The sequence below is a fragment of the Gorilla gorilla genome, chromosome 13 (assembly GCF_029281585.2).
Source record: "Gorilla gorilla gorilla isolate KB3781 chromosome 13, NHGRI_mGorGor1-v2.1_pri, whole genome shotgun sequence".
Classification (NCBI taxonomy): domain Eukaryota; kingdom Metazoa; phylum Chordata; class Mammalia; order Primates; family Hominidae; genus Gorilla; species Gorilla gorilla.
Window position 1 is genome coordinate 80486330 of NC_073237.2, and position 21510 is coordinate 80507839.

The window sequence follows — 21510 nt, forward strand, 5'->3', positions numbered from 1 at the left end:
AGGGGCATGGGGGCTGCATAGTATTCTCCCTCTTATCTCAGATGGAGGTCGGCATGGGCATAATTCAGTGGATATCACTGGGGTTTTGCCTCACGGACCCACATGGTATGTTCTGTTCTGTGGCACCTTTTCCAGGAGACTGTTGGGACGCCCTTCTCCACTTCTAGGTTGTGAACAAAAATTGCTGGGACTCATCTGCATTTTGTTGATTGCAAATTAGAAATTTGGAGAAACAAAATGCGTTTCCCATCATGATTCAACAATAGCAGAGGCCACTGAGCTCCTGTTTCCAAATGTTCTCTCTGTGCCTGCCTTTGGTTGGACTCACCCCTAAACTCAATCAGCTCTACTGTTCTGTCTCTACCCTCGTAATAACCTTTCCACAAAATTGCTTCGTGCTGCCAGAACGCAGAGCCCGGTTTGCTCATTAACAAAACGATTCTCTCCTGGCAACTGGCAATTGGGGATAGAAAACATTTCACTTAATTTAGCCTATTGTTTACTTTTGGCAGGGAAACAAACTGGTTTTGGTGGCATCTAAACAATGAGGATAATTGGCCAAGCTTTACTGGGAGGTTAGTTGAAGAATGAACATGCGAGAACAGGGAAATCTACAGAGTCCCTGCTCATGTCAGATGTGTTGGGTCAAAATGCCCCAGCTGTAAAATGTAAATCAGTGCTCCCCAGGAGTGGGCTGTTACACTGATGTGCTATGTGGGAGTAAATCTGCAGGCTTGTTCTTTGGGAAGCTGGGAAGGATGGTAGTGTTGTTTGTGGGTGAGCAGACTCAGAACCTTAGGCAGGCTGCTTTTCCTCCCCTTTCATTTTTAAACCAAATACATGCCTGGAACATTAACTCCAAATGGATTGTTTCAATGAGTACTAGGGGTGCTCAGGAATGTTCATCATTTCCTTAAGAGTTTCCAGTGTGACAATTCTGTTCTCCAGGGAAGAAAGTTGCAAACTCAACTACAAACATGACCTCACCTGAGTTCCTCATCCCACCAAAGGCCAGGCAGATGTGAATGCCTCCTTGCAAGCTATTGACCTGAAGTCCTGACATAATTATGGGTGCTTGTCTCAAGGCTTTCAGATCACAGACTCTGAGCCTTTTCTCTCCCTCATCCGCGTGGAGAGCAGTGATGATGCTACACTAACTCTCGAGGATGTCCAGGCATGTTACTTTTGGACAGTTTCTCAGAGCTCACAGAATCCATTAAGTTCAAAGGGAGAGTGCTTTAAGATCACTAGACTGTTAGCCACTAGACTATGAGGGCAGGGGCCCCATGACTTGCTATGGCCTCAGTACTCAGCGCATTGCACATAAAAGGCATTCAACAAATTTTGGTTGATTGATTGCAGTCCCAGCTCATGTGACTCTGGGTCTGTGTCCACAGTCCTCAAAAGTAGATGATTACAATGGCAATGATTAGCTGTGTCTACACACACACGCACACTCTAATTCAACATAACTGAAAGTTAGGAAGTGCTATGTACATTATAAACTCCATGAGCAATGGATTTTAGGTTGTTTTGCTCTCTAATCTATCCCAGGTGCCTGGCATAGTGCTTGACACACAGAGGCATAAGTAATAGACGAATGCAGGTATGTGATGAAGAAATGTACTGAGAAATTAAAATATTTACTCACTGATATATATTGCTGCACACCGTTTACAAATTTGGGTCCACCTTCTTTCCTCAAGTGGATCCATTTTGAGAGGTGCTCATAAGCCACAAATTCATTGAAGAAGGTCTTATAACCTATGAGTCTGGCAACCATAAAGCTGTCCTGCCATTCCACTCCCATCATGAAGGAAAAGGGCATGAAGATGTAGGAGCAGATTAGCTACAGAAACCAAAAGTAGACACTTGGTTAGAATAGTGATTTGCTTTCAGTTTTGCCTCCTTGGTGACAACACTGTTCCTGACCCCTCTGTCTCCTTTAGGCACAGAAATTCCTTCTTCCCTTGCCCATCTTTACCCATCAGGAATCAGGGCTAGAAATCGGTCATTTGAAGGAAGCTGGATTCTTGGGGAAGGGGCCAGGAGAGCCTGACTGTCGTTGTGGGGAAGGAGGGGGATAGGAGACAGAGAAAAGGTGGGTGGGAAGTTGGGGGATGCATGAGAAGCTTCTACGGTGTGGAAGAGTCTACTGAGGTTGTTAGGGTGGGCTGTTTACAAATCTATTTTATTTTTAAACAAAGATAGGCAGAAACAAAACAGAGGGCAGGGGCGTGATGTGATTATACCTCAAAACTCAGCTGTGGGTAGTCAAACATGTTTCCAAACCAGGACAGGGCTGAATTCATAAAAGACAGCAGGGCCAGGAAGGCAATCAGATTCACAGCGATGTTGGCCACCAGGGAGATGGAGGAGGATGCTCCCTGTGTTGCAGCTTCTAGAAGATTCCCTGAATCACTTTATCAAGAAATAGCAATTCCAGAATTACCAAGGAGTTGTCAGGGGATGGACACCATTGGTGCAGAAGTAGCATAATCAGAGCTTAGATAAGAGACAAACTCTAAGGCCCCTGCCTTGCTCAAAATACTCACCTGAATCCCACGACATCATGAAGTGGGCATATGAGTATTTAACCATGTTTGTTCTTGTTTTTAAAGAGATAGGGTCTTGTTCTGTGTCTCAGGCTGGAGTAAAGTGGTGCGATCATAGCTCATTGGAGCCTCCAACTCCTGGGCTCAAGTGATCCTCCTTCCTCAGCCTCCTGAATAGCTGGGACTACAGGTGTGTGCCACCATGCTTGGCTAATTTTTTTTTTTTTTTTAAGAGACGAGGTCATGCTACATGGCGCAGGCTGGTCTTGAACTTCTGGGCTTAAGCGATCCTCTTGTCTTAGCCTCCAGAGTCTCTGGGTAACTTACATTACTTTTTAAATTTGGGGACATTTATAATAAAAAATTGGAAAATGATAAAAAATTACAAGTTTAAAAATGATTTTTATTACAAGTAGCTGCCAGAGAATAGTTATAAAATACAAATGGTATAAAAACTAATGATTCAAAACCAACAACAAACCAATGATCCAAGGAAGCCTGTAAATCCATCACCTCGTTTAAAAATGGAGTGCCACCATCACTTTGAATCCCCCTGTGTACTCTTCTTTGATCTCATCCTCCCCTCTAATCTCAGAGGTATCTGTCTTCCTGAAATTCACTCATCATCCCCTTTCTATACAGTTTTCCTACATGTCTGTATTCCCTAAAAAATACATTGTGTGTCCGGGTGCAGTGGCTCACACCCTATAATCCCAGCACTTTGGGAAGCCGAGGCAGGTAGATTGCTTGAGCCCAGGAGTTTGAGACCAGTCTGGACAACATGGTGAAATACTGTCGCTACAAAAAGTACAAAAATTAGCTGGGTGTGGTGGTGCGTGCCCGTAGTCCTAGCTACTCAAGGGGCTGAGGTGGGAGGATCACTTGAGCTCAGCCTGGGTGACAGAGTGAGACCCTGTCAAAACAAACAAACAAACAAAAAAAAACATTGTGCAAGTCTGCACACTGAGTAACTTTATAAGTGGAATTACGCTGTATTCTTCGGTAACTTGCTTTTTCGCTCACGGTTGACTTTATCTACATACAAGTATGGGTGAATTTCAGACACATGTTGGTTGCTGATGAATTCTGTTATTCAATGAAATACTCTTGAACATCCTAAATCCCTTAGTCTTTTCCACTCTGTTTTTCTTTCTTTTTCACAGAGCAAAAGAAAAGGAACCAGCTTTCTTATAGGAGGAACCTCCAGAAGTGGTCATCCTATGGCTTTCTGTCTAAACCAAGGCTCCATAAACACTCTGCTATATTTATAAAGAAATATCTTTACAACAAACAGCTATGGAAATGTATTGACATTAGGTATTTAGAGAGGTTTATGTCAAGTATTAAACAAGATTTTGGCCAGGTCCCAGCACTTTGGGAGGCTGAGGCAGGAGGATCCCTTGAGCCCAGGAGCTGGAGATCGGCCTGGGCAACGTAGTGAGACCCTGTTTCTAAAAAACTTAAAAATTAGCTGAAAGTGGTGGTGCATGCCTGTAGTATCAGCTACTTAAGAGGCTGAGGTGGGAGGATAACTTGAGCCTGGGATGTTGAGGCTGCAGTGAGCTGTGTTCATACCACTGCACTCCAGTTTGAGTGACAGAGCAACTTTAAAAAAGTCTTTTTTGAGCAAGACTCAAAAAAAGGAAATAAAATAAGACTTCTTTTTGTGAAGTCTAAATAGTCTTTGGACTGACTTTAATATTGTAATTCACTGTGCTTTCCAGTTATCAAATTTTTGCTGTACATTGAATCTGGAGTCCCCCGCCCCGGCTTGGGTAGTCATTAATTAGGTGAATGTGTCACACTTACCCACTTTCCATTTTCATGGCATTCTTGAGGGTTATTTTAGGTTTTTCTGTCTCAGGCCAAAAGAGTTTAGCAGCAGCCAATGACGCAGGTGCTGACATAACTGATGCTGTTAACAAGTGGGAGGATGGAACCTGCAATTTCAGAAGAAAGAAGGCAAACCTGGGATTAGCTTTTTTCTTATGTTCAGAGGAAGGGTCCAAGAGCTCCGCAAGGGAAGAAACAGGGCAGGGGTTGTTTCTATGCCAGAAGACAATGTTTCTTTGGAGGTCTGGAAGAGCCACTCTAGCTCATTGAGCCAAGTCGCGGGCATCACCTTGAGAGGCTGAGGGATAAGGGAGACATTTGTGCTAATTGACCACATCCCTGGGGAGAAGCATAAAACCAAAATCCGATCGTTTCAGAAAAGAATTAATCCTGTGTTGTGGAAACTTTCAAGGAAGAGTCCTCAACCTCTCTGTTGCCCTTTTGAATGTTCAGAGAGCCCCTAAAGCATGTATGTCATTACAACTTTTTTTTTTTTTTTGAGATGGAGTCTTGCTCCGTCACCCAGGGGTGCAGTGGTGCGATCTTGGCTCCCTGCAACCTCCGCCTCCCTGGTCAAGCGATTCTCCTGCTTCAGCTTCTTGAGTAGCTGGGATTACAGGAGCCCACCACCACACCTAGCTAATTTTTGTATCTTTTAGTAGAGATGGGGTTTCAACCATGTTAGCCAGGCTGGTCTTGAACTCCCAACCTCAGGTGATCTGCCTGCCTTGGTCCCTCAAAGTGCTGGGATTACAGGCATGTGCCACCACGCCCAGCCTCATTACATCATTTTAGATAGGGGATGGGGAGGGGATGGGGAGTGGAGAAGGGACTCATGATTCACGTGCAGATGTGTATATTCTCCTCTCTCCATCTTCCTTTTGCTCTCCTGAGGTCCTTGGTGCCTTTACACAATCTTCATTGATCTGGTGGCCCTTTAATCTGTACACGACTTCTGTTTTCTTTATTGCAGGTCCACTCGTTCCCCTTCCTACCTGCCCTCACATGGTTTCTGGATTCTCTTCCACATATTTTCAGAATTCCAGGATCAACACCTCCCTCCCTGTTCCTGTTCCCCCCAGAACATTTTTGAGGCAGCATTTCTACAGTGGGGATGGCATTCCCCAGATGATCCACTCAAGCTGCTCATTCCACAGGTGTCCTTTGCTCCTTTCTTCTTGCCTCTTCCTACTAATTGGCACTCCAAGGCCTGGATGAAGACCCACAATGAAGCCCACTTATTTTGTAAGAAATCCTAGTCTCCTGAGTCACACAGTGACTGGGCTGTGTTACTCAGTTTCAATATTGGGGACTGTGTCTATGTGTGGCTTGTAAGCTCTATGGGTTGGGGTGCACGCACCAGTTATAACATTCTCTAGCCTTATACTACAGACTGCCAACTCTCAAACTTGGTTGTACATTAGAATCTGAGGAGTTTTAAAAAATATTGATGGCTGGGTCTCATCCCAAGGAACTGTAGTTTAATTACTCTGAGATATGGACCTGGGCATTAGAGAATTTAAAAGCTCCCAGGTGATTCTAACGTGCAGAAAGGTTTGAGAATCACTGCTCTAGACCAGGGGTCAGAAAAGTTTTTCTGTAAAGGGCCAGAGAATAAATATTGTTGTCTTTGTGGATCACAATGACTCAACTCTGTAGCATGAAAGCTGCCATAGACAAATGAATAGAAGTAGTTGCTTTCCAATAATTCATTTCCAAAAACAGGAGCAATTGGGATTTGGCCCATGGGCCATAGTTTACTGACTCCCAGTCCAGATCACCTTGACTGATGTAATAATTTTTTTTTTTTAACAGATTTAAATTTTCAACCAAAGCAACTTTATCATATGATTGCATTTTTCTGTTTTTATTCTGCAGATAGAACTCACATTTAGGCAGCAGGTATATGAAGCCCCGAAACTCCTTGGGATCCCTATGTTCAAATGCCAAAGCAACTGTGACCAACTTTTGCCATATGGCAAAAAAAGACACTCTCTTGGCCTCCTTTTTCCACCAGCAATGGAAAAGAAAAGAAATAACAATAGTAAAGAAAGAAGAGGTTGGTGTTTTCATAATTCCAAAACATTCTTACCCCAAAAGAAATGTATGCACCTAGGACGCTTCCAGCAATGGTAGAGAACCCGGCGGTCATGATGGCGTGGAGTTCAGACTTGGTGATGTAAGGTAAATATGGTCGGACCAGCAGTGGAGACTCCGTCTGGAGACAAAGAAGGGTGACCAGATTCCTTTTTAAATCTGTGTGGGGGCGGGGAAGGCATGTCAATCTACTCATAATTTTATTCTTTAAAGCAGACAGTTTCTAAGAGTGAACCTCAGACCAGCTCCATCAGCGTCACCTGGAAACTCATTAGAAATGCAAATTATTTCGATTTACTAAATTAGAAACTCCAAGGGTGGGGGCCAGCAATCTGTATTTTCACAAGCTTTCCGGGTGATTCCAATGCATGCTCAAATTTGAGAACCCACACCATCGACGTCTGGGTTATTCGAACTCTAGATCAGTTTCCATATGTGGTCATGTATAAATTTTGTAAAATTCGTGAGGCTAGACATAGAAGGCCTCCACCCAGCCTAGGACTGGACTCTGTGATGACTTGGTGCACTTTTCTAAGGGCCAACTGACTCTATCCAGTGGCCTGACCTTCTGGATGGGTGATTTCTAAGCCACTGTGGCTTCCTGTCTTCCAACTTCACCTTGACAGACCCTAAACCTGTTTCCTGACCTCAGAGAAATAGACACAAGCATTAAAAACAAACAAACAAACAACCTCAGCAATAACAAGAACAGGTGCCCGCAGGCCCTTCTGTAATTGAGAATCAGAGACCCCTCTCTGATGGGTGGAAAGGAAGAAGCAGACAGAGTGTAGTTGTAAAGGCTTGAATCCCATTAAGGAGGACAGGCAGCCTGCGGCATGGGGCTCTCCATAGATAATAGCTGTACTTTTAGCATATTAAGTATCAAATTGAACATCACAGAAGCTTGTGTGCAGTTTTACAATTTTCTCCTTATTATCTCTAATTGTTCTGTAAGATTGAATGTGTGGAGCCTCGATTTACCGACTAAATAGGAACCCTGTGCGGGAGCCCTCTTACCCCGCAGGTAGGAGCAGTCAACTCAAGATGGTGCCCTAATTAGTCCTGAGAGATTTTATGACTGTAATTATAATAATTTCAACTCCTAGGGAAGGAAGCATGGGATGGGCCCCCACTCTAAAGACTATGCTCCAGGCTAGTAAGCATAGGTTTTTTTCTTTTTTGAGACAGAGTTTTGCTCTTGTTGCCCAGGCTGGAGTGCAATGGCATGATCTTGGCTCACTGCAACCTCCACCTCCTGGGTTCAAGCAATTCTCCTGCCTCAGCCTCCTGAGTAGCTGGGATTCCAGGCATACGCCACCATGCCCAGCTAATTTTGTGTTTTTAGTAGAGACGGGGTTTCTCCGTGTTGGTCAGGCTGGTCTCAAACTCCTGATCTCAGGTGATCTGCCTGCCTTGGCCTCCCAAAGTGCTGGGATTACAGGCGTGAGCCACTGCGCCCAGCCATAAGCATAGTCTTTAGAGTAGAGGCCCGTGCTTCTTGTTGGCTTACCAACAAGAAGTTTCAGCCTGCCCGGAGCAGTTGTAAGCCTGGGATTTGGGGCTATGTGTTTTTCTGAGTGACTTGATTTTTGCTTCAAATTCAGTTTCCTTGGGCAGTGGTGCTGGCAAGAATTCATACCTGGTTTTTGTGGCATGTGACTCCATTCTGCCTGAAGCTGCATATCTGGAGTGATGAGGGGCTTATTACAATTTATTACTGATCCACCCCTTAGCCATGCTGCTATTTTGAGGGACACTCCTTGGCATGATATTTATTTGCTTAAATGGGCTTCAGGCCAAAGAGCATTTCTCCATGTGATGGAACAGGGAGGTGAAAATTGAAGCCTAAAAGCTTATTTTTGATGAGAAGAGAAAAACCTAAAAGCATTTTTCTTCAGGCTCAGCAAAGACAGAATATTGGCCAGTTCAGACAAGTTGAGAATAAGCTCAAGTGTTTACACAGTTGAATGGTTGTTGGTGGAAAGGCTTTCTTGGTCTCCTGCATTGCCACAGGCATTATAGTTTAGAATGGGAGGCTGACTGTTCCACGTTTGTAGCTTGGAGATTTCGAGATAGTGAAATCCATTCAAGTGGAAGAGCTACCAGCCTCTGAAGAGTTGACCAGAAACCTCACAATCACTAAATTCAGATTTATTGAGAATCTATATGAGAAGCTCTATGTCTATGCTTTAATAAAATGACAACCTTCCATCCTCTTCATAAACATTCTCAAGAACCCAATTCTACATACCATACCCAGACTGTTAAAAGGAATTTCTTTCTGTGTCTCTCTGTCTCTCTGTCTCTCTCTCTCTCTCTGTCTCTCTGTCTCTCTGTCTCTCTCTGTCTCTCTGTCTCTCTCTCTTCTCCCTCTGGAATCTGGACATTGCCAATACTGGGGGTTTCTTATTTTGACACCATTTTCTCTACACTAAAAGAACATTGTGTTATTTTCTTATTTGGCTTTTTGGAAAGAGACGATCCATTTCAACAGATGTTTTGTTTTGTTGACATTACAACTTACTTGTCCAACAAATATATTGCCAGAAGCAACTACAGATTCAATAGGAGATGATCCCATAGTAACTAGCATGATCCATCCAACCTAAAAGGAAGAAAGGGACAAAGTCAGCAAAGAACTTTTTGTATACCCAAAACTTCAAAGTAGGGATTAAAATCCTTAAACTGGAGTAAAATATTGAGGGCTTCAACATTTGTCAGCAAGCTAATGATGGAGCTAAAGGTAAGTTTAACTTATTGAGCCCCTAGAGCAGGCCAAGCAAATCCTCTTATTGGAGTAGTAAGTCTGAGTCATTGCGTATACTTTGAACATTATACAAATCAATTTCTATAGGTCTATTGTATACAAGTAATAAATGACAATTGCTAACATGCTTATAGAAGGCTTTACTGCATTCCAGGCACTGTGTTAAGCCCTTGACAGTCCAGAAAATGCAATTAATTCTTACAATAACTCTTTGAGAGAGGTCCTATATAATTATACTCATTTTATTAAAGAGGAAACCAAAGCACAGAACAGTTTAGTTGTTTTGTCAAAGGTCACCCATATGTAGCAGGATGTATTTGAGGTTTGGTCTTTTTTACTTAATTGAAATGAACGTGGTTTTTGGTTCCACTTTTGTACTGGCCTTTCAACTAGAGATGGTGGATGAGGACTTCCTGTTGTATTCTCTCTCCTTGCTTTTTAGTTTAGACGAGAGCATAACAATTCTGAGTGTTTTGGGGTTTAAACAGGAAATTATGGGCCGTGGAGTTCTTGCTGTCATTCTGAACTCTGCTACTACCTGTATTCTGGTTCCCTCTCTCTCTTCTCTTTCTTTTTGTACATTTTGATTGATTTATTTATTGGGATCAAGGAGGGCTGTGGCTGTGCCCCAAGCACTGCCTGCACTGCTCTGTGCTCGTGTGTGGTGCATCCAAATTAGCTGACGGAGCTCCTTGTCCTCTGATCTAACGCATGAACATAGGACTCATTGAGGCTAGGGTAGCAGGAAGGACATGAACTCTTCAGCTGTGTGTGTGTATGTGTGTGTGTATGCATGCACGCTCATGCTTATGAAACTCCCTCAGGAGTGAAAAGCTGTTTCTCCTTTTTGCTTCAATTTCTCTAGCACCTCCAAAACCAGAAGTGTCTACTTTTGTAACCTCCTTAAGCAAGGTAGCATATAATTAAGGAGTAGCTTAAAAAAGAAAAAAAGATAAGCACAGGGTGGATAACCAAGATGAAGGAATAACATCATTTCCCCCAGCAGTATCTAACCTCAATTCCTCGGCCAAAGAAGTAACTGCTATAGTTTCATGAAGATATCCAGTGCTTTGCAAATCAAAACCCTATTAGAAGCTCCTGAGATGAAATTCCCTCCATGGACACATTTAGGATTGGGGGTTTTGAATCTAATCACTTAGGTGGTGATGGTGGATAATGGTAGGAAGAGAAAGGCACTTCGTAAATACCTGCATAAAAGGCCTTGAGGACTTCGTGCCTGAGATAATCAGCTCTACACCTATAACCCAGTCCCTCCCAGCCCCAGTACCTTTCTAATAATCCACTGCATCAGTCCCAGGTAGTACAGCATGGACATCACAGTGCTGAAGAAAACCACGATCGGCAGGACCTGTGGGGACAGAAACAAACATGGATTAATGATGGGTCCAGCTGCACCAGCAGGTTTTATATCAGGCCTCCTCTCTGTCTCCTTTTCTCCCTCTGAAACATCATAAAAATATGGGAAACTCCTCTTGAACTTTAATCAGGCAGCTTCCCTATCTACAGTCTTTTATTCTAATTTGTCACAGGACTTTGACTTTTTTCCCCTCTCTTCTATGGTGAGCTTTTTTTGCTCAAAGAAGGAATGAAGTTTGGGGGGATTTGTAATACCTAGATCAATACACTGAAGGCTGTCAGAAAATATTCTTGTCTTGATGCTAAAAAGACATGGGCTTCACCACTAGTTAGCAGAGTAACCTAAGTTGAGATAAATTGTGAGCAACCTCAGAGCCTTATTCTGAGTAGCTGTAGAGATCAGGTAAGGCATGGTAGGTGCTGACACATAGTGCCTCCTACTGGATGGCAGACACACCTGACAGCAATAACTTCAGCATGTCCTGAGAATGACCCTGTGGTCTAAGTGTGTGTGTTTGGAGTTCCAAACTAAGGAACCTGGGAGCGGCCAATCCAAAGATTCATTCCTTATCTATAAGGAACATCTGAACCCTTGGCCCATTCCGTGGAAAGCAGGCCATATGGGGGATCCAGGCCCTTTGTTTTGGGTTAAATGAAGGTTGGGAGGTGGAGGTTGCTGGGGGAGGTTACTAAGTGAGAATGCTGTATAAACTGCCTGCCTTTTACAAACAGTAGCGGTTCTCCTCTCTAGCCTGCTGCCACTGGACTGCCCTGCATGTGAGTCCCCTCAATAAACCCTATGTCTCATTTGCTGGCTCCAGGTCTTTTCTTTGGCCGCTCAAACATGGTGCCCCCCCTACTGAAGTCAATAGGGATCTGTCATGACCTTATGCAGTAAACATTCATTCTTCTAGCTTTTAAAATAATAGTGATTTTACCTATAGATTTTCAAATTACTAAAAAGTGACTGCATTTTGGAAGCTACTTTAGTTCTGTGTTAAAGGCCATTGTATTTTCCAGCCGGGCTCGGTGGCTCACACCTGTAATCCCAGCACTTTGGGATGCCAAGGCGGGCGGATCACCTGAGGTCAGGAGTTTGAGACCAGCCTGGCCAACATGGCGAAACCCTGTCTCTACTAAAAATACAAAAATTAGCCAGGCGTGGTGGCACACGCATGTAATCCCAACTACTGGGGAGACTGAGGCAGGAGGATTGCTTGAACCTGGGAGGCGGAAGTTGCAGAGCCGAGATTGTGCCATTGCACTCCAGCCTGGATGGCAGGGCAAGAGTCCATCTCACAAAAACAAACAAACAAACAAACAAAACAAACAAACAAAAAACCATTGCATTTTCCTAGATCCTATTTTCCTGATGCTCTTTGGGTGCCTTCAGTGTAGCCAATGTTTCCACAGAGAGCAGTTTCTACCCTGCATAGACCACAAAGAGCTGTGGGCTGGGTCCCTCCTCAGCCTCATCCTACTGTACCCCCTCCCTACTGTTCCCCGGCTAACTGGCCAGAGAAAGCTGCTACCAGAGGCACAGAATGACCGAGGACAATTTGTACAGGATCTAATTTAGAAAAAAATCCATTAATAATATATATTAAAAGACATTTTGTGCCAGTATTCAGAGCTCACTCACGATGAGCCTTTTATTGGCTTTAATGGGTAGGCAGTGCCTTCCTGAAAGCTTGAGGGAGTTAAAGAGGCTCATCTCTGGAATGTTAGCAGAGGATTCTGCATTGGCAGGAAAGAATAGGGGCCACTGCCCTGGAAGAGGGGAGGGGGAAGGCCTGAAAACACCTGTATAGTCTGGGTAGCAAGTTATTCCTTCTTTATGACTTTATTTTTTCCAATTCTGAATTCGTTTCATGATATGAGTATATTTCTATCTCACTCTATAAACATTTGGCCTTTCAGAGATGGCTGAGTTATCTCAGCCCTAAAACATCAAACCAGCTAAACTGCCAGGTAGAGGTTGCTGGGGGAGGGTGCTAAGTGAAATGCTGTATAAACTGCAGGCTTCTTACAAACAGCAGAGGTTCTCCTCTCCAGCCTGCCCCTAAACTGCTGGTTTAACGTTTTAGGCTGAATCTTTTTTCAGCCTAAAAGTTGGCCTAACTGAAGCTGGGGTAATTTGGAGGTAAATTTGGAGTCTCTAAGTGAGAAAACAATTTAGAAGTGTATGAATAACAACACACCACAAAAAAAGAAAGCTGAAGGAAAACCCGAATGCATGTTTCTGACTCATTGACAAGTGTTTGTAGGGACTTCCCAGAGGAGGATGGGCTTCCTGGGGCATGTGGGAGCCTCAAGAAGGAACTGACTGTGGCCAGCCATGGGGCCAAGCTGCCTTTCCCCTGTAAAATAATGTTCCTTCTTTAGTTAGGAGAAGGCCTATCCTCTAGTCCTGCCTAGGCAAAGGCTATGCTGAAGGAGAGATGAGAAACGTTTAGCACGGGGATGGCTCTAAAACAGAGGTTGATGTGGTTGACCGGCTGCCCCAAGGACTGGGACTGAGGGGCTTTCGAATACAGAGCTGTCACTGATCCTGGACCCATCAGCCATTCACTGCCACATGCCTACTTGTTGCTGGGAACATAATATTCTTTTCCCTGAAGGCCCAAGGTGCTATTACCCTTTTGATTTTTCCTAAGTATCTCAGATAAAGCTACAAGCCCCATTCCCTAGTATTTGAATAGTTCTGACTTCCTCTAGATGTTTCCCTTAACTCCATAGTAACAAGGTAAAATGCATGCAGTCCACTAACTTCAGATAACATTGTCAATGGAAAAGAGCAGTGATGTATTGCACACCTCTGACCAGCCCAGTAGGTATATACCTGGTTTTTGGTCAGTTAAGTTCTATCTGAACATCTACAAAGACAGAAGCCACTGAAATAGCAGCGACTACACAGAAAAAAGGTTTGACTTTACCTTAAATGCAAAGAAGTGGTCTTTGTATTTCTCACCAAAGACAAATGAAGCACCAGCATCTGTGTACTCCAGAAAAGTCTGAGTTAAAGAAAGAAAAAGAGATTTCATTCCAACCACATGACTGGAAATTAGACAGTGCACAGGAATGCTAGGCTCTCAGAGGATGGACCCAGCAAATGTGTTGGATAGACTTGGAAAGTTAATGTTCTCAGCTTTGCCCCCTCCAATGAATGGTGTAGAAGCATAGTTTTGAAATATTCCTGGATACAAATTTCCTGACATTTCTGACATTCAGTCTGACTCCAGAATGCTACAGAATGAGCCAACTGTGGCAATGTGTTGGGAGCCATACATGGCTTGTAGGTGGCATTAGTTAGCACTGGATGCAAAGGAAGCCTGTTTCTCTGTCTGTGGAAACATCTAAGAAGTATGATAGTTCCTGGGGAGGAGGATGTGGGCAATGGATTAGGGAACGATGACATAGGTACAGAACAGCAGTAGTGTTAACAAACCAGACAGACTAACATATTCAACATAAGCAAAACTATTTGTCTAACCCATGATGCAGAATTAAAATTTGAGACAACTCATGCAGACAGATAAACCCATTTCTGACACGTCTTGAGGATTACCTCCAATGTTAAAAGCACCATAAAAGCAAGGTGTTCTTTTGAACCAAACTTACCTGAACTTGTCTGCCCAACCAATCAAAAGCTATAAATCCAGGGTCAGTCCTTAGAATCAAGAGCCCAAGAAGAAACTGTAGCCCGATTCCCCATAAGACAGGTCTCCAGTAAACCTATACAGAAAGATCAAGTGATATATCTTAGTAGGAAAATTAATGCAGGCCGTGGCATGAATGTCTAACGGATCACTATTTCCTTGAACACACTATCAGATGTGGCCTGTCACCCACCTTCTTTGGGAGGCTACAGCTGTCATAAGCAGAGAACCCTTTGATAGAACCATAACTTAAAAAACTCAGGCCAGGCGCAGTGGCTCATGCCTGTAATCCTAGCACTTTGGGAGGCCAAAATGGGCAGATCACCTGAGCTCAGGAGTTTGAGACCAGCCTGGCCACCATGGCAAAACCCCATCTCTACTAAAAATACAAAAAGAAGCCAGGCGTGGTGGTGCATGCCTGTAATCCCAGCTACTCGGGAGGCTGAGGCAGGAGAGTCGCTTGAACATAGGAGGCAAGGATTGCAGTGAGCTGAGATCGTACCACTTCACTCCAGCCTGGGCAACAGAGCGAGACTCCATCTCAAGTAAAAAACAAAAACAAACTCAGCATTGCATTCCTTCTCCCTAAAACTGAGTTTCAAGTCTTCAGTCCAGGAAAGTATTTAAGTAACCATTATGTCCTGATAAATTACTTGGATAGAAACAGTAGTCTAAGAAGGGCCATTAAAGAAGGCAGAATCTGGCCATCCTAGTCAAGCTGTAAGTACTGGATACATGTAATTATTTCCCCTATCTGGAAAATGGGAAGGCAGAACATGATTTCTCTGTGCGTCCAAGGTTTGTTGATCTGACAACCTGTAAGTGAATTAAGTAAAATATTGCCCTGTCAAGAGGCTCTCATTTCACTGTAAAAGAGACCAATAAACTCTAATGCAGACCCAGGATGTGCAGCAGGAATGGACGATCATTTGCTTTCATCTGTGGTGCAGGGCTGAGTGGCTTCAAAAGAACTATGGCATCGGAGGCATAGACAATGGAGATGTTCCCCTCAGCAGGGCAAAGAACTTGGATCATATTAGCTGAACTTGGTCTCTGATTTGTGTTTTTTTCCTTGGGTCAAGCTTTTAATGGTAAAGTCTTCCAGAGTTTGCCATCTTGAGTTACATATGAGAGATTTGATGTCTCAGAATTCTTGCCCATTTCACGGGTTACCAGTGGACAGAACTAGGATAAGAGTTGAGTTCAATATTAAAAAGAAAATTGTATAAGGACGAATTTTTGGAGTATAAATGCCCATACTGCATGGGACTTCGATGAACTGCAGGATCCAATGGAGGAATATTAGATTTTTTACTGGTCTGGGGAAATCTGGATCAAAATGGATGAGTTTTCTCTGTGTGTTTGATGGAGGGTATGCGAGAAGAAATTAGACTTGACAGGGAGAGGACGTCTCACTGGTTATGTAACTGGAAAATTACTGAGAATGGAGCATGAAATAGTAACAAACAGTACCATGAAAGTTCAGGAAGATAGGGCACCCTGGTCACGTTAAATAATCCCATCAAGGTAAGAAAAGTACTGAACAATAGTTAAATTCTCTCACAATCACTATTTTGAGCAATTTACACATGGGGAGAAAAAGAAAAAAGAACCTAAAAGATCAACTGGATACTTACTCTGGTTGGGTACTTGGAAAAGAGAAATAACAGGACAATGTACATTATGAGCCCACCAAAGGACACCAGCTGCTGTTGACCCAATTTGGCAGTGTCAAAGGCCAACCAGAAAATAACTGCTAGGACCAGGGAGCTCCAGATCACCCTAAGAGAAGGGGAAAGGAGGCATTGGCATCATTTGTTGTGCTAACTTGAGAATCATAATCAGGCTTAATTTTTTTTTTTTTTTTTTGAGAGATGGAGTCTTGCTCTGTTGCCCAGGCTGGAGTAGAACGGAGCGATCTCGGCTCACTGCAACCTCCACTTCCCGGGTTCAAGCAATTCTCCTGCCTCAGCCTCCCCAGTAGCTGGGATTATAGGCATCTGCCACCACCCCCGGCTAATTTTTGTATTTTTAGTAGAGATGGGGTTTCACTATGTTGGCCAGGCTGGTCTTGAACTCCTGAGCTCAGGTGATCTGCCCGCCTCAGCCTCCCAAAGTGCTGGGATTACAGGTGTGAGCCACCACTCCCAGCCATCAGGCTTAAATTAACAAAGAAACATAGAAACAAGATGAACATACTCTGGCACCAGTAGGTTGTGCTTTTAGAAACTGCAACAGATCTTTTTGGTTGTGGCTATCAAGGCAAATAGCTAAAAAATTAAGTACTGGGTGTCCTTACTCTACAACTCTTGGGCCCTTCACCTGTTCAAGGATGCATAAAGGGGCCAGAGAGGAGAAAGCATGTTTGGAGAGGAATGTCTGGTGATTTCTTTAAGAGAGCTACTGGGATTCTTCACCTTTGTTTTGGGGGATGGGTGAGGTGTTACCTGCTTCCATTTAAGGAAGAACTTGGAATATGTTATCTGCCCTTGGGTGACCTCACCAGCTGCCGAGAGGGAGATCAGACGTTAGAGCAAGTTCTGGCTCCTCTGGGGAGCCCAGCAAGCATGACAAGTCTGACTCAGGACTCACGGCTTGCACAGCAGAGCCAGAAAGCCTGCGGTGTTGGGATTGCACAAGCCCAGTTTAATAGGCCAAGGATGTGTGAATTTTCCTGGTAGATCCCACGTTAGTCTTGAGGGAGAGAACTGGTCTTGGGTCCTGCTCAGGGGGTCACCTGAAGGGAGAGGAGGTCCCTCAGAGAGAGGCTGAAGGAAAAGCTCTGAGCAGTTGCTGCAGGACACAGGGTCCTATGGGAAAGGGTCTCTCTAACACTTCACAGGCCCTTCCTCCCAAGAAGGCCAGCTTCATATCCATAGCAGGTAGCCAGGCTGATCCTGGCTTTGAGGCTGGCAGGGGAGCAAGTAACAAGGAGAAAGGGGACACTCAGGCCCAGGCTAGGGAGGAAAACTAGGGCACTGGGTCATGTTCACAGTTCTCATTACTGTAGGGGACAGCATATTCTGATGTTAAAAAATGTCCATGATGCCTGTATCAAAATATCTCATATACCCCGTAAATATATATACACCTACGACGTACCCACAACAATTAAAAATTTAAAAAATAGGCTGGGCACAGTGACTGACACCTATAATCCCAGCACTTTGGGAGGCTGAGGCAGGAGGATCACTGGAGGCCAGGAGTTCAAGACCAGCCTGAGCAATATGGTGAAACACCCATCTCTACTAAAAACACAAAAAAATTAGCTGGGTATGGCGGCACATGGGAGGCTGAGCTATTTGGGAGGCTGAGGCACGAGAATCATTTGAACCCAGGAGGCGGAGGTTGCAGTGAGCCAAGATGGTGCCACTGCACTCCAGTCTGGGTGACAGAGCAAGACTCTGTCTCAAAAAAAAAAAAAAAAAAAAGAAAAAGAAAAAGAAGAGGCTGTGAACATTGGACTATTACTAAGAGTGTTCAGAAGGGTCATGGGCTTTTGGCAGTTTTATAAAATATAGGGTAGATATCTCCCATTGAATAAAATTGGAAGAAGGATGAATGAAAAAAATTAAGTTTTATTTTGACCATAGCCCCATGGGTCATGAAAAAAAGTGCTCAGCCTCCCATGTTCTATGATCCTCATTTTGTAAATAAATTGTAAAGAGAATGGGTACAACTTGTATAAGAAAAAAAGTTGGTAAAAATAAAAGCTCTTTACAGACACATCATCAGCAATCTCCATCAGTTTGTACTTATAACCCAATTCTTTATTTACAGGTACTGAGATTAGATGGCATTTGTGTTGTTCCCTATCTTGTGCCAGGACAGACATTACTGATTGATCATGGTGCCCTCCCACTGACAGGTCAGAGGGAGAGTGAAAGCCATCCTGCTATGACAAAACTTTCACTCTATCCTATATTTCTAACTACTTCCTAATACGTAGGCATGGAGGTGTCTCTTCCTAATACAGCACATGGAACGTAATATGCTCAACATCTTTTGGACAATATTTTATCATTTAATACACTTGACATTAAGGCAGTTTGTGAGGACATTTGGATACATTTCAAATGAGTCATTGCCTCATCTAGGCTTTGATTTCCTGTTTGTAAAATGAAGACATTGTAACAGATTACTTCCTAGGGTGTTTCTAGCTTCCATATCCCATAAATGAGGAAGCAATTTCAGAACAAATTTTTGAAACGGTGTTGGAAAAGACTACTATCTCTCTTAACTGAAATAAGAGAACCAATTGCATTTACCACTTCAGCCAGAACCAATGGCTGTTTAGAAGCCTTCTGCCAGGAGACAGCATCTCATCAATTCGATGTTCGTATTTGGCCATCAGGTGATCCCAGACAACAAAGAAGATGGCAGCCACAGTGATCACAAAAAGAGGAAGGGCTCTGTGAAAATTCAGCACACAGGCCGAAATCACCATAACCAGATAACCTGTCCAGGAAGCAAAAACAGACACTGAACATCACTAACCACTGGGACACGCCTCCAGGCTCCAGCCTTGTTCTGGCGCAGGTGAGGGGAGGTTTGATATCATTAAATATCACTGAATGCAGAAGTGCTCTTGATATGGCTACTGGCCTCTTTGATGGGGTCTTTTGATATTTTTCAAAGCAAGTCTCAAAAATTACCACCATGAATGCTAGGAGGACAGGGTGCTAGGTATTTTTATTCTTACAGGACCTTCTGAGTTCTTGAATCTTGATGCTCAATCATTGGGCCTCTAAGTACTGGCCATTTTTACCACTGGCATTCAGTCTCGGCAGGTGAGCTACTATCAGAGAAAGGCCGAGTGTTGAAGTGACGACTGGCAAAGAGGTACTGATTCTTGGGGCTTGCAGTTCAGATTTGGCCTAAATTTGAGTGAAGGAATAGACCTACCAACAACAGACTACTTCTCTAAGTGACACAGAGTCTCTAAGGAAAAGAGGTAGGGGCAATTACCAAGGTGGCTGCTTTTGAAGAGCAGATTCTAGGATAAGAATAAGGTTTCCTATTCTTAAAGGTCTGCAAAGATGTTCTGCAGGTTAAATCTGGCCTGCCACTTGTTTTTGCAGGTGGCAAGAACATTTATATTTGTGTGTTTTGAGAAATAAAAATAAAGTCCTAAGTCACCCAACCAACTGAACCGAGCCTGTCTTGGCCAAGGGGATCCCAGAAAACCTTAAAAACTGAGTTCCCAACCATGACAGGATGGGAGGTCAGACGTGCCTCAGTATGCCCCTTCCTTATTAACCTTTAACCAGAATTCCTTCCTAAGGAGTCAGCAGAAACTAGCTCTGGAAAACAAGAAATGGAAGACTCATTTCTCTATCGCCTTTAGCCAATCATCTGAGGTGGTGACCAAACTCCCTCTCCCTCTTTAGAGTTTTTGTTTGTTTGATACGGAGTTTTGCTCTTGTTGCCCAGGATAGAGTGCAATGGTGCGATCTCGGCTCACTGCAACCTCCACCTCCCAGGTTCAAGTGATTCTCCTGCCTCAGCCTCCTGAGTACCTGGGATTACAGGCATGTGCCACCACGCCCGGTTAATTTTGTATTTTTAGTAGAGATGGGGTTTCACCATGTTGGTTAGGCTGGTTTTGAACTCTTGACCTCAGGTGATCCACCCACCTCGGCCTCCAAAAGTGCTGGGATTATAGGCGTTAGCCACCGTGCCCGGCCTCTTTAGAATTTTGACATGACAGCTCACCAGTTTTACAAGGCATTTCCTCTTGATATGAGACCGCTGACTATGGAGTGGTTCTGGCCAGTCTTGGAGGATGCACAGTGAGGGTTTTTGTGTTCTTTGCTTTACCTTTTGACTTCACAGGGCTGAAAACTCCACCCTCAGGTCATGGTAACACTGCTATTTTTTAATACACATGCTCCATAAAGAGGCACAAATCTCAATTGTGCATGTGCATGTGTCTCCTTTCATAAATATTCATGACTCCCCCTATAACTTATTGAATATTTATGCTTAGCCAATCCTTTCAGCATAAATTCCTGTCTTATTCTTCCCTCCCTCAAAGTACTTGTTTCTGGCTTCTGTTGGAGACTATGCTTCCCAGCTTGTCAGAATGGCCACCTTGCAGGCTGCAACCCTTTATGACTTTCCTTTCCAAATGTTTGAACCTCGTGATTGATTCTTCAGTTGACAGTTTGTATGTGTGTTCTAGAAATAAAGTTGTTTTGGAATACAGCCATGTCTGTCTACTTATGTATTGTTTATGGTTGCTTTGTTACTACAGTGGCAGAATGGCATGGTTTTGACCTTATGTCTGAAATACTGAAAAGCCTAAAATACTATCTGGCCCAGTACTCAGAAAGCTCACCAACCCTACTGTTCCCTATTCCAACTGTCTGAGCACCAGCAAAACTGCTGACCTTGGCTGTGCAGCAGCCTGGGATTAATGTCTGTGGGTTTGGATCAGGGTGCTTACGTTTTATAGACAGGAGTGTTCTTTAAAATGGGCCAAGTTCAGTGTGCTCAGCTTCAAGAAAAACAAAAAATAAAAGTACAACAAAACAAAAACAAAAACAAACCAAAACAAAAAACAAATAAAGTGAGCCAAGGAGCTCTTTGTTTTGGAGGGAGTAAAAACAGGAGACATTCTTGTCCTGCCTTCAGGCAAGTGAGTGGGCTAGATGGCCCTAGGCTACTCATGTTGTATTCATATAAAGCATTAATCACTTGTGTTTTCTGGATTTGTGTAAACCAACACACCTCCTCAAATCCACCTGACAATAACAAAGGCTATAAGAATGAGGAGAGTAAGTGAGTCCAAAAATTAGCTGCTGGGCCCGGCACAGTGGCTCACGCTTGTAATCCCAGTACTTTGGGAGGCCAAGGCGGGCAAATCACCTGAGGTCAGGAGTTCGAAACCAGCCCGGCCAACACAGTGAAACCCTGTCTCTACTAAAAATACAAAAATTAGCCGGGTGTGGTGGTGGGTGCCTGTAATCCCAGCTACTCAGGAGGCTGAGGCAGGAGAATCACTTGAACCTGGGAGGCGGAGGTTGCAGTGAGCTGAGATGGCGCCATTGCACTCCAGCCTGGAAGACAGAGCTAGACTCCATCTCAAAGAAAAAGAAAATTAGCTTCTGGCCTCATAAATGGGGTAGGGAAACAATTTGCATAGGCTTCCCCTATAAAGGGCTTCTTGATTTACTTCTCTACCACCCCCGATGATTCAGTGAGGTCCCAGGGAAAATAA

General features: G+C 43.8%; 1 protein-coding gene across 1 annotated transcript in view; it reads right to left on the reverse strand.

Annotated features, from left to right (window-relative positions):
- SLC28A3 (solute carrier family 28 member 3) overlaps positions 1-21510 on the reverse strand; it is a 65930-nt gene that overhangs the window by 7856 nt on the left and 36564 nt on the right. Inside the window, exons 5-14 of the mRNA XM_055350883.2 lie at positions 18557-18746; positions 15926-16070; positions 14251-14364; positions 13566-13643; positions 10541-10621; positions 9010-9090; positions 6481-6606; positions 4365-4495; positions 2253-2421; positions 1652-1849 (exon numbers count right to left, since the gene is read on the reverse strand). Of these exons, the coding sequence (XP_055206858.2) occupies positions 1652-1849; positions 2253-2421; positions 4365-4495; positions 6481-6606; positions 9010-9090; positions 10541-10621; positions 13566-13643; positions 14251-14364; positions 15926-16070; positions 18557-18746 (1313 nt within the window). The remainder of the gene's footprint in view (positions 1-1651; positions 1850-2252; positions 2422-4364; positions 4496-6480; positions 6607-9009; positions 9091-10540; positions 10622-13565; positions 13644-14250; positions 14365-15925; positions 16071-18556; positions 18747-21510) is intronic.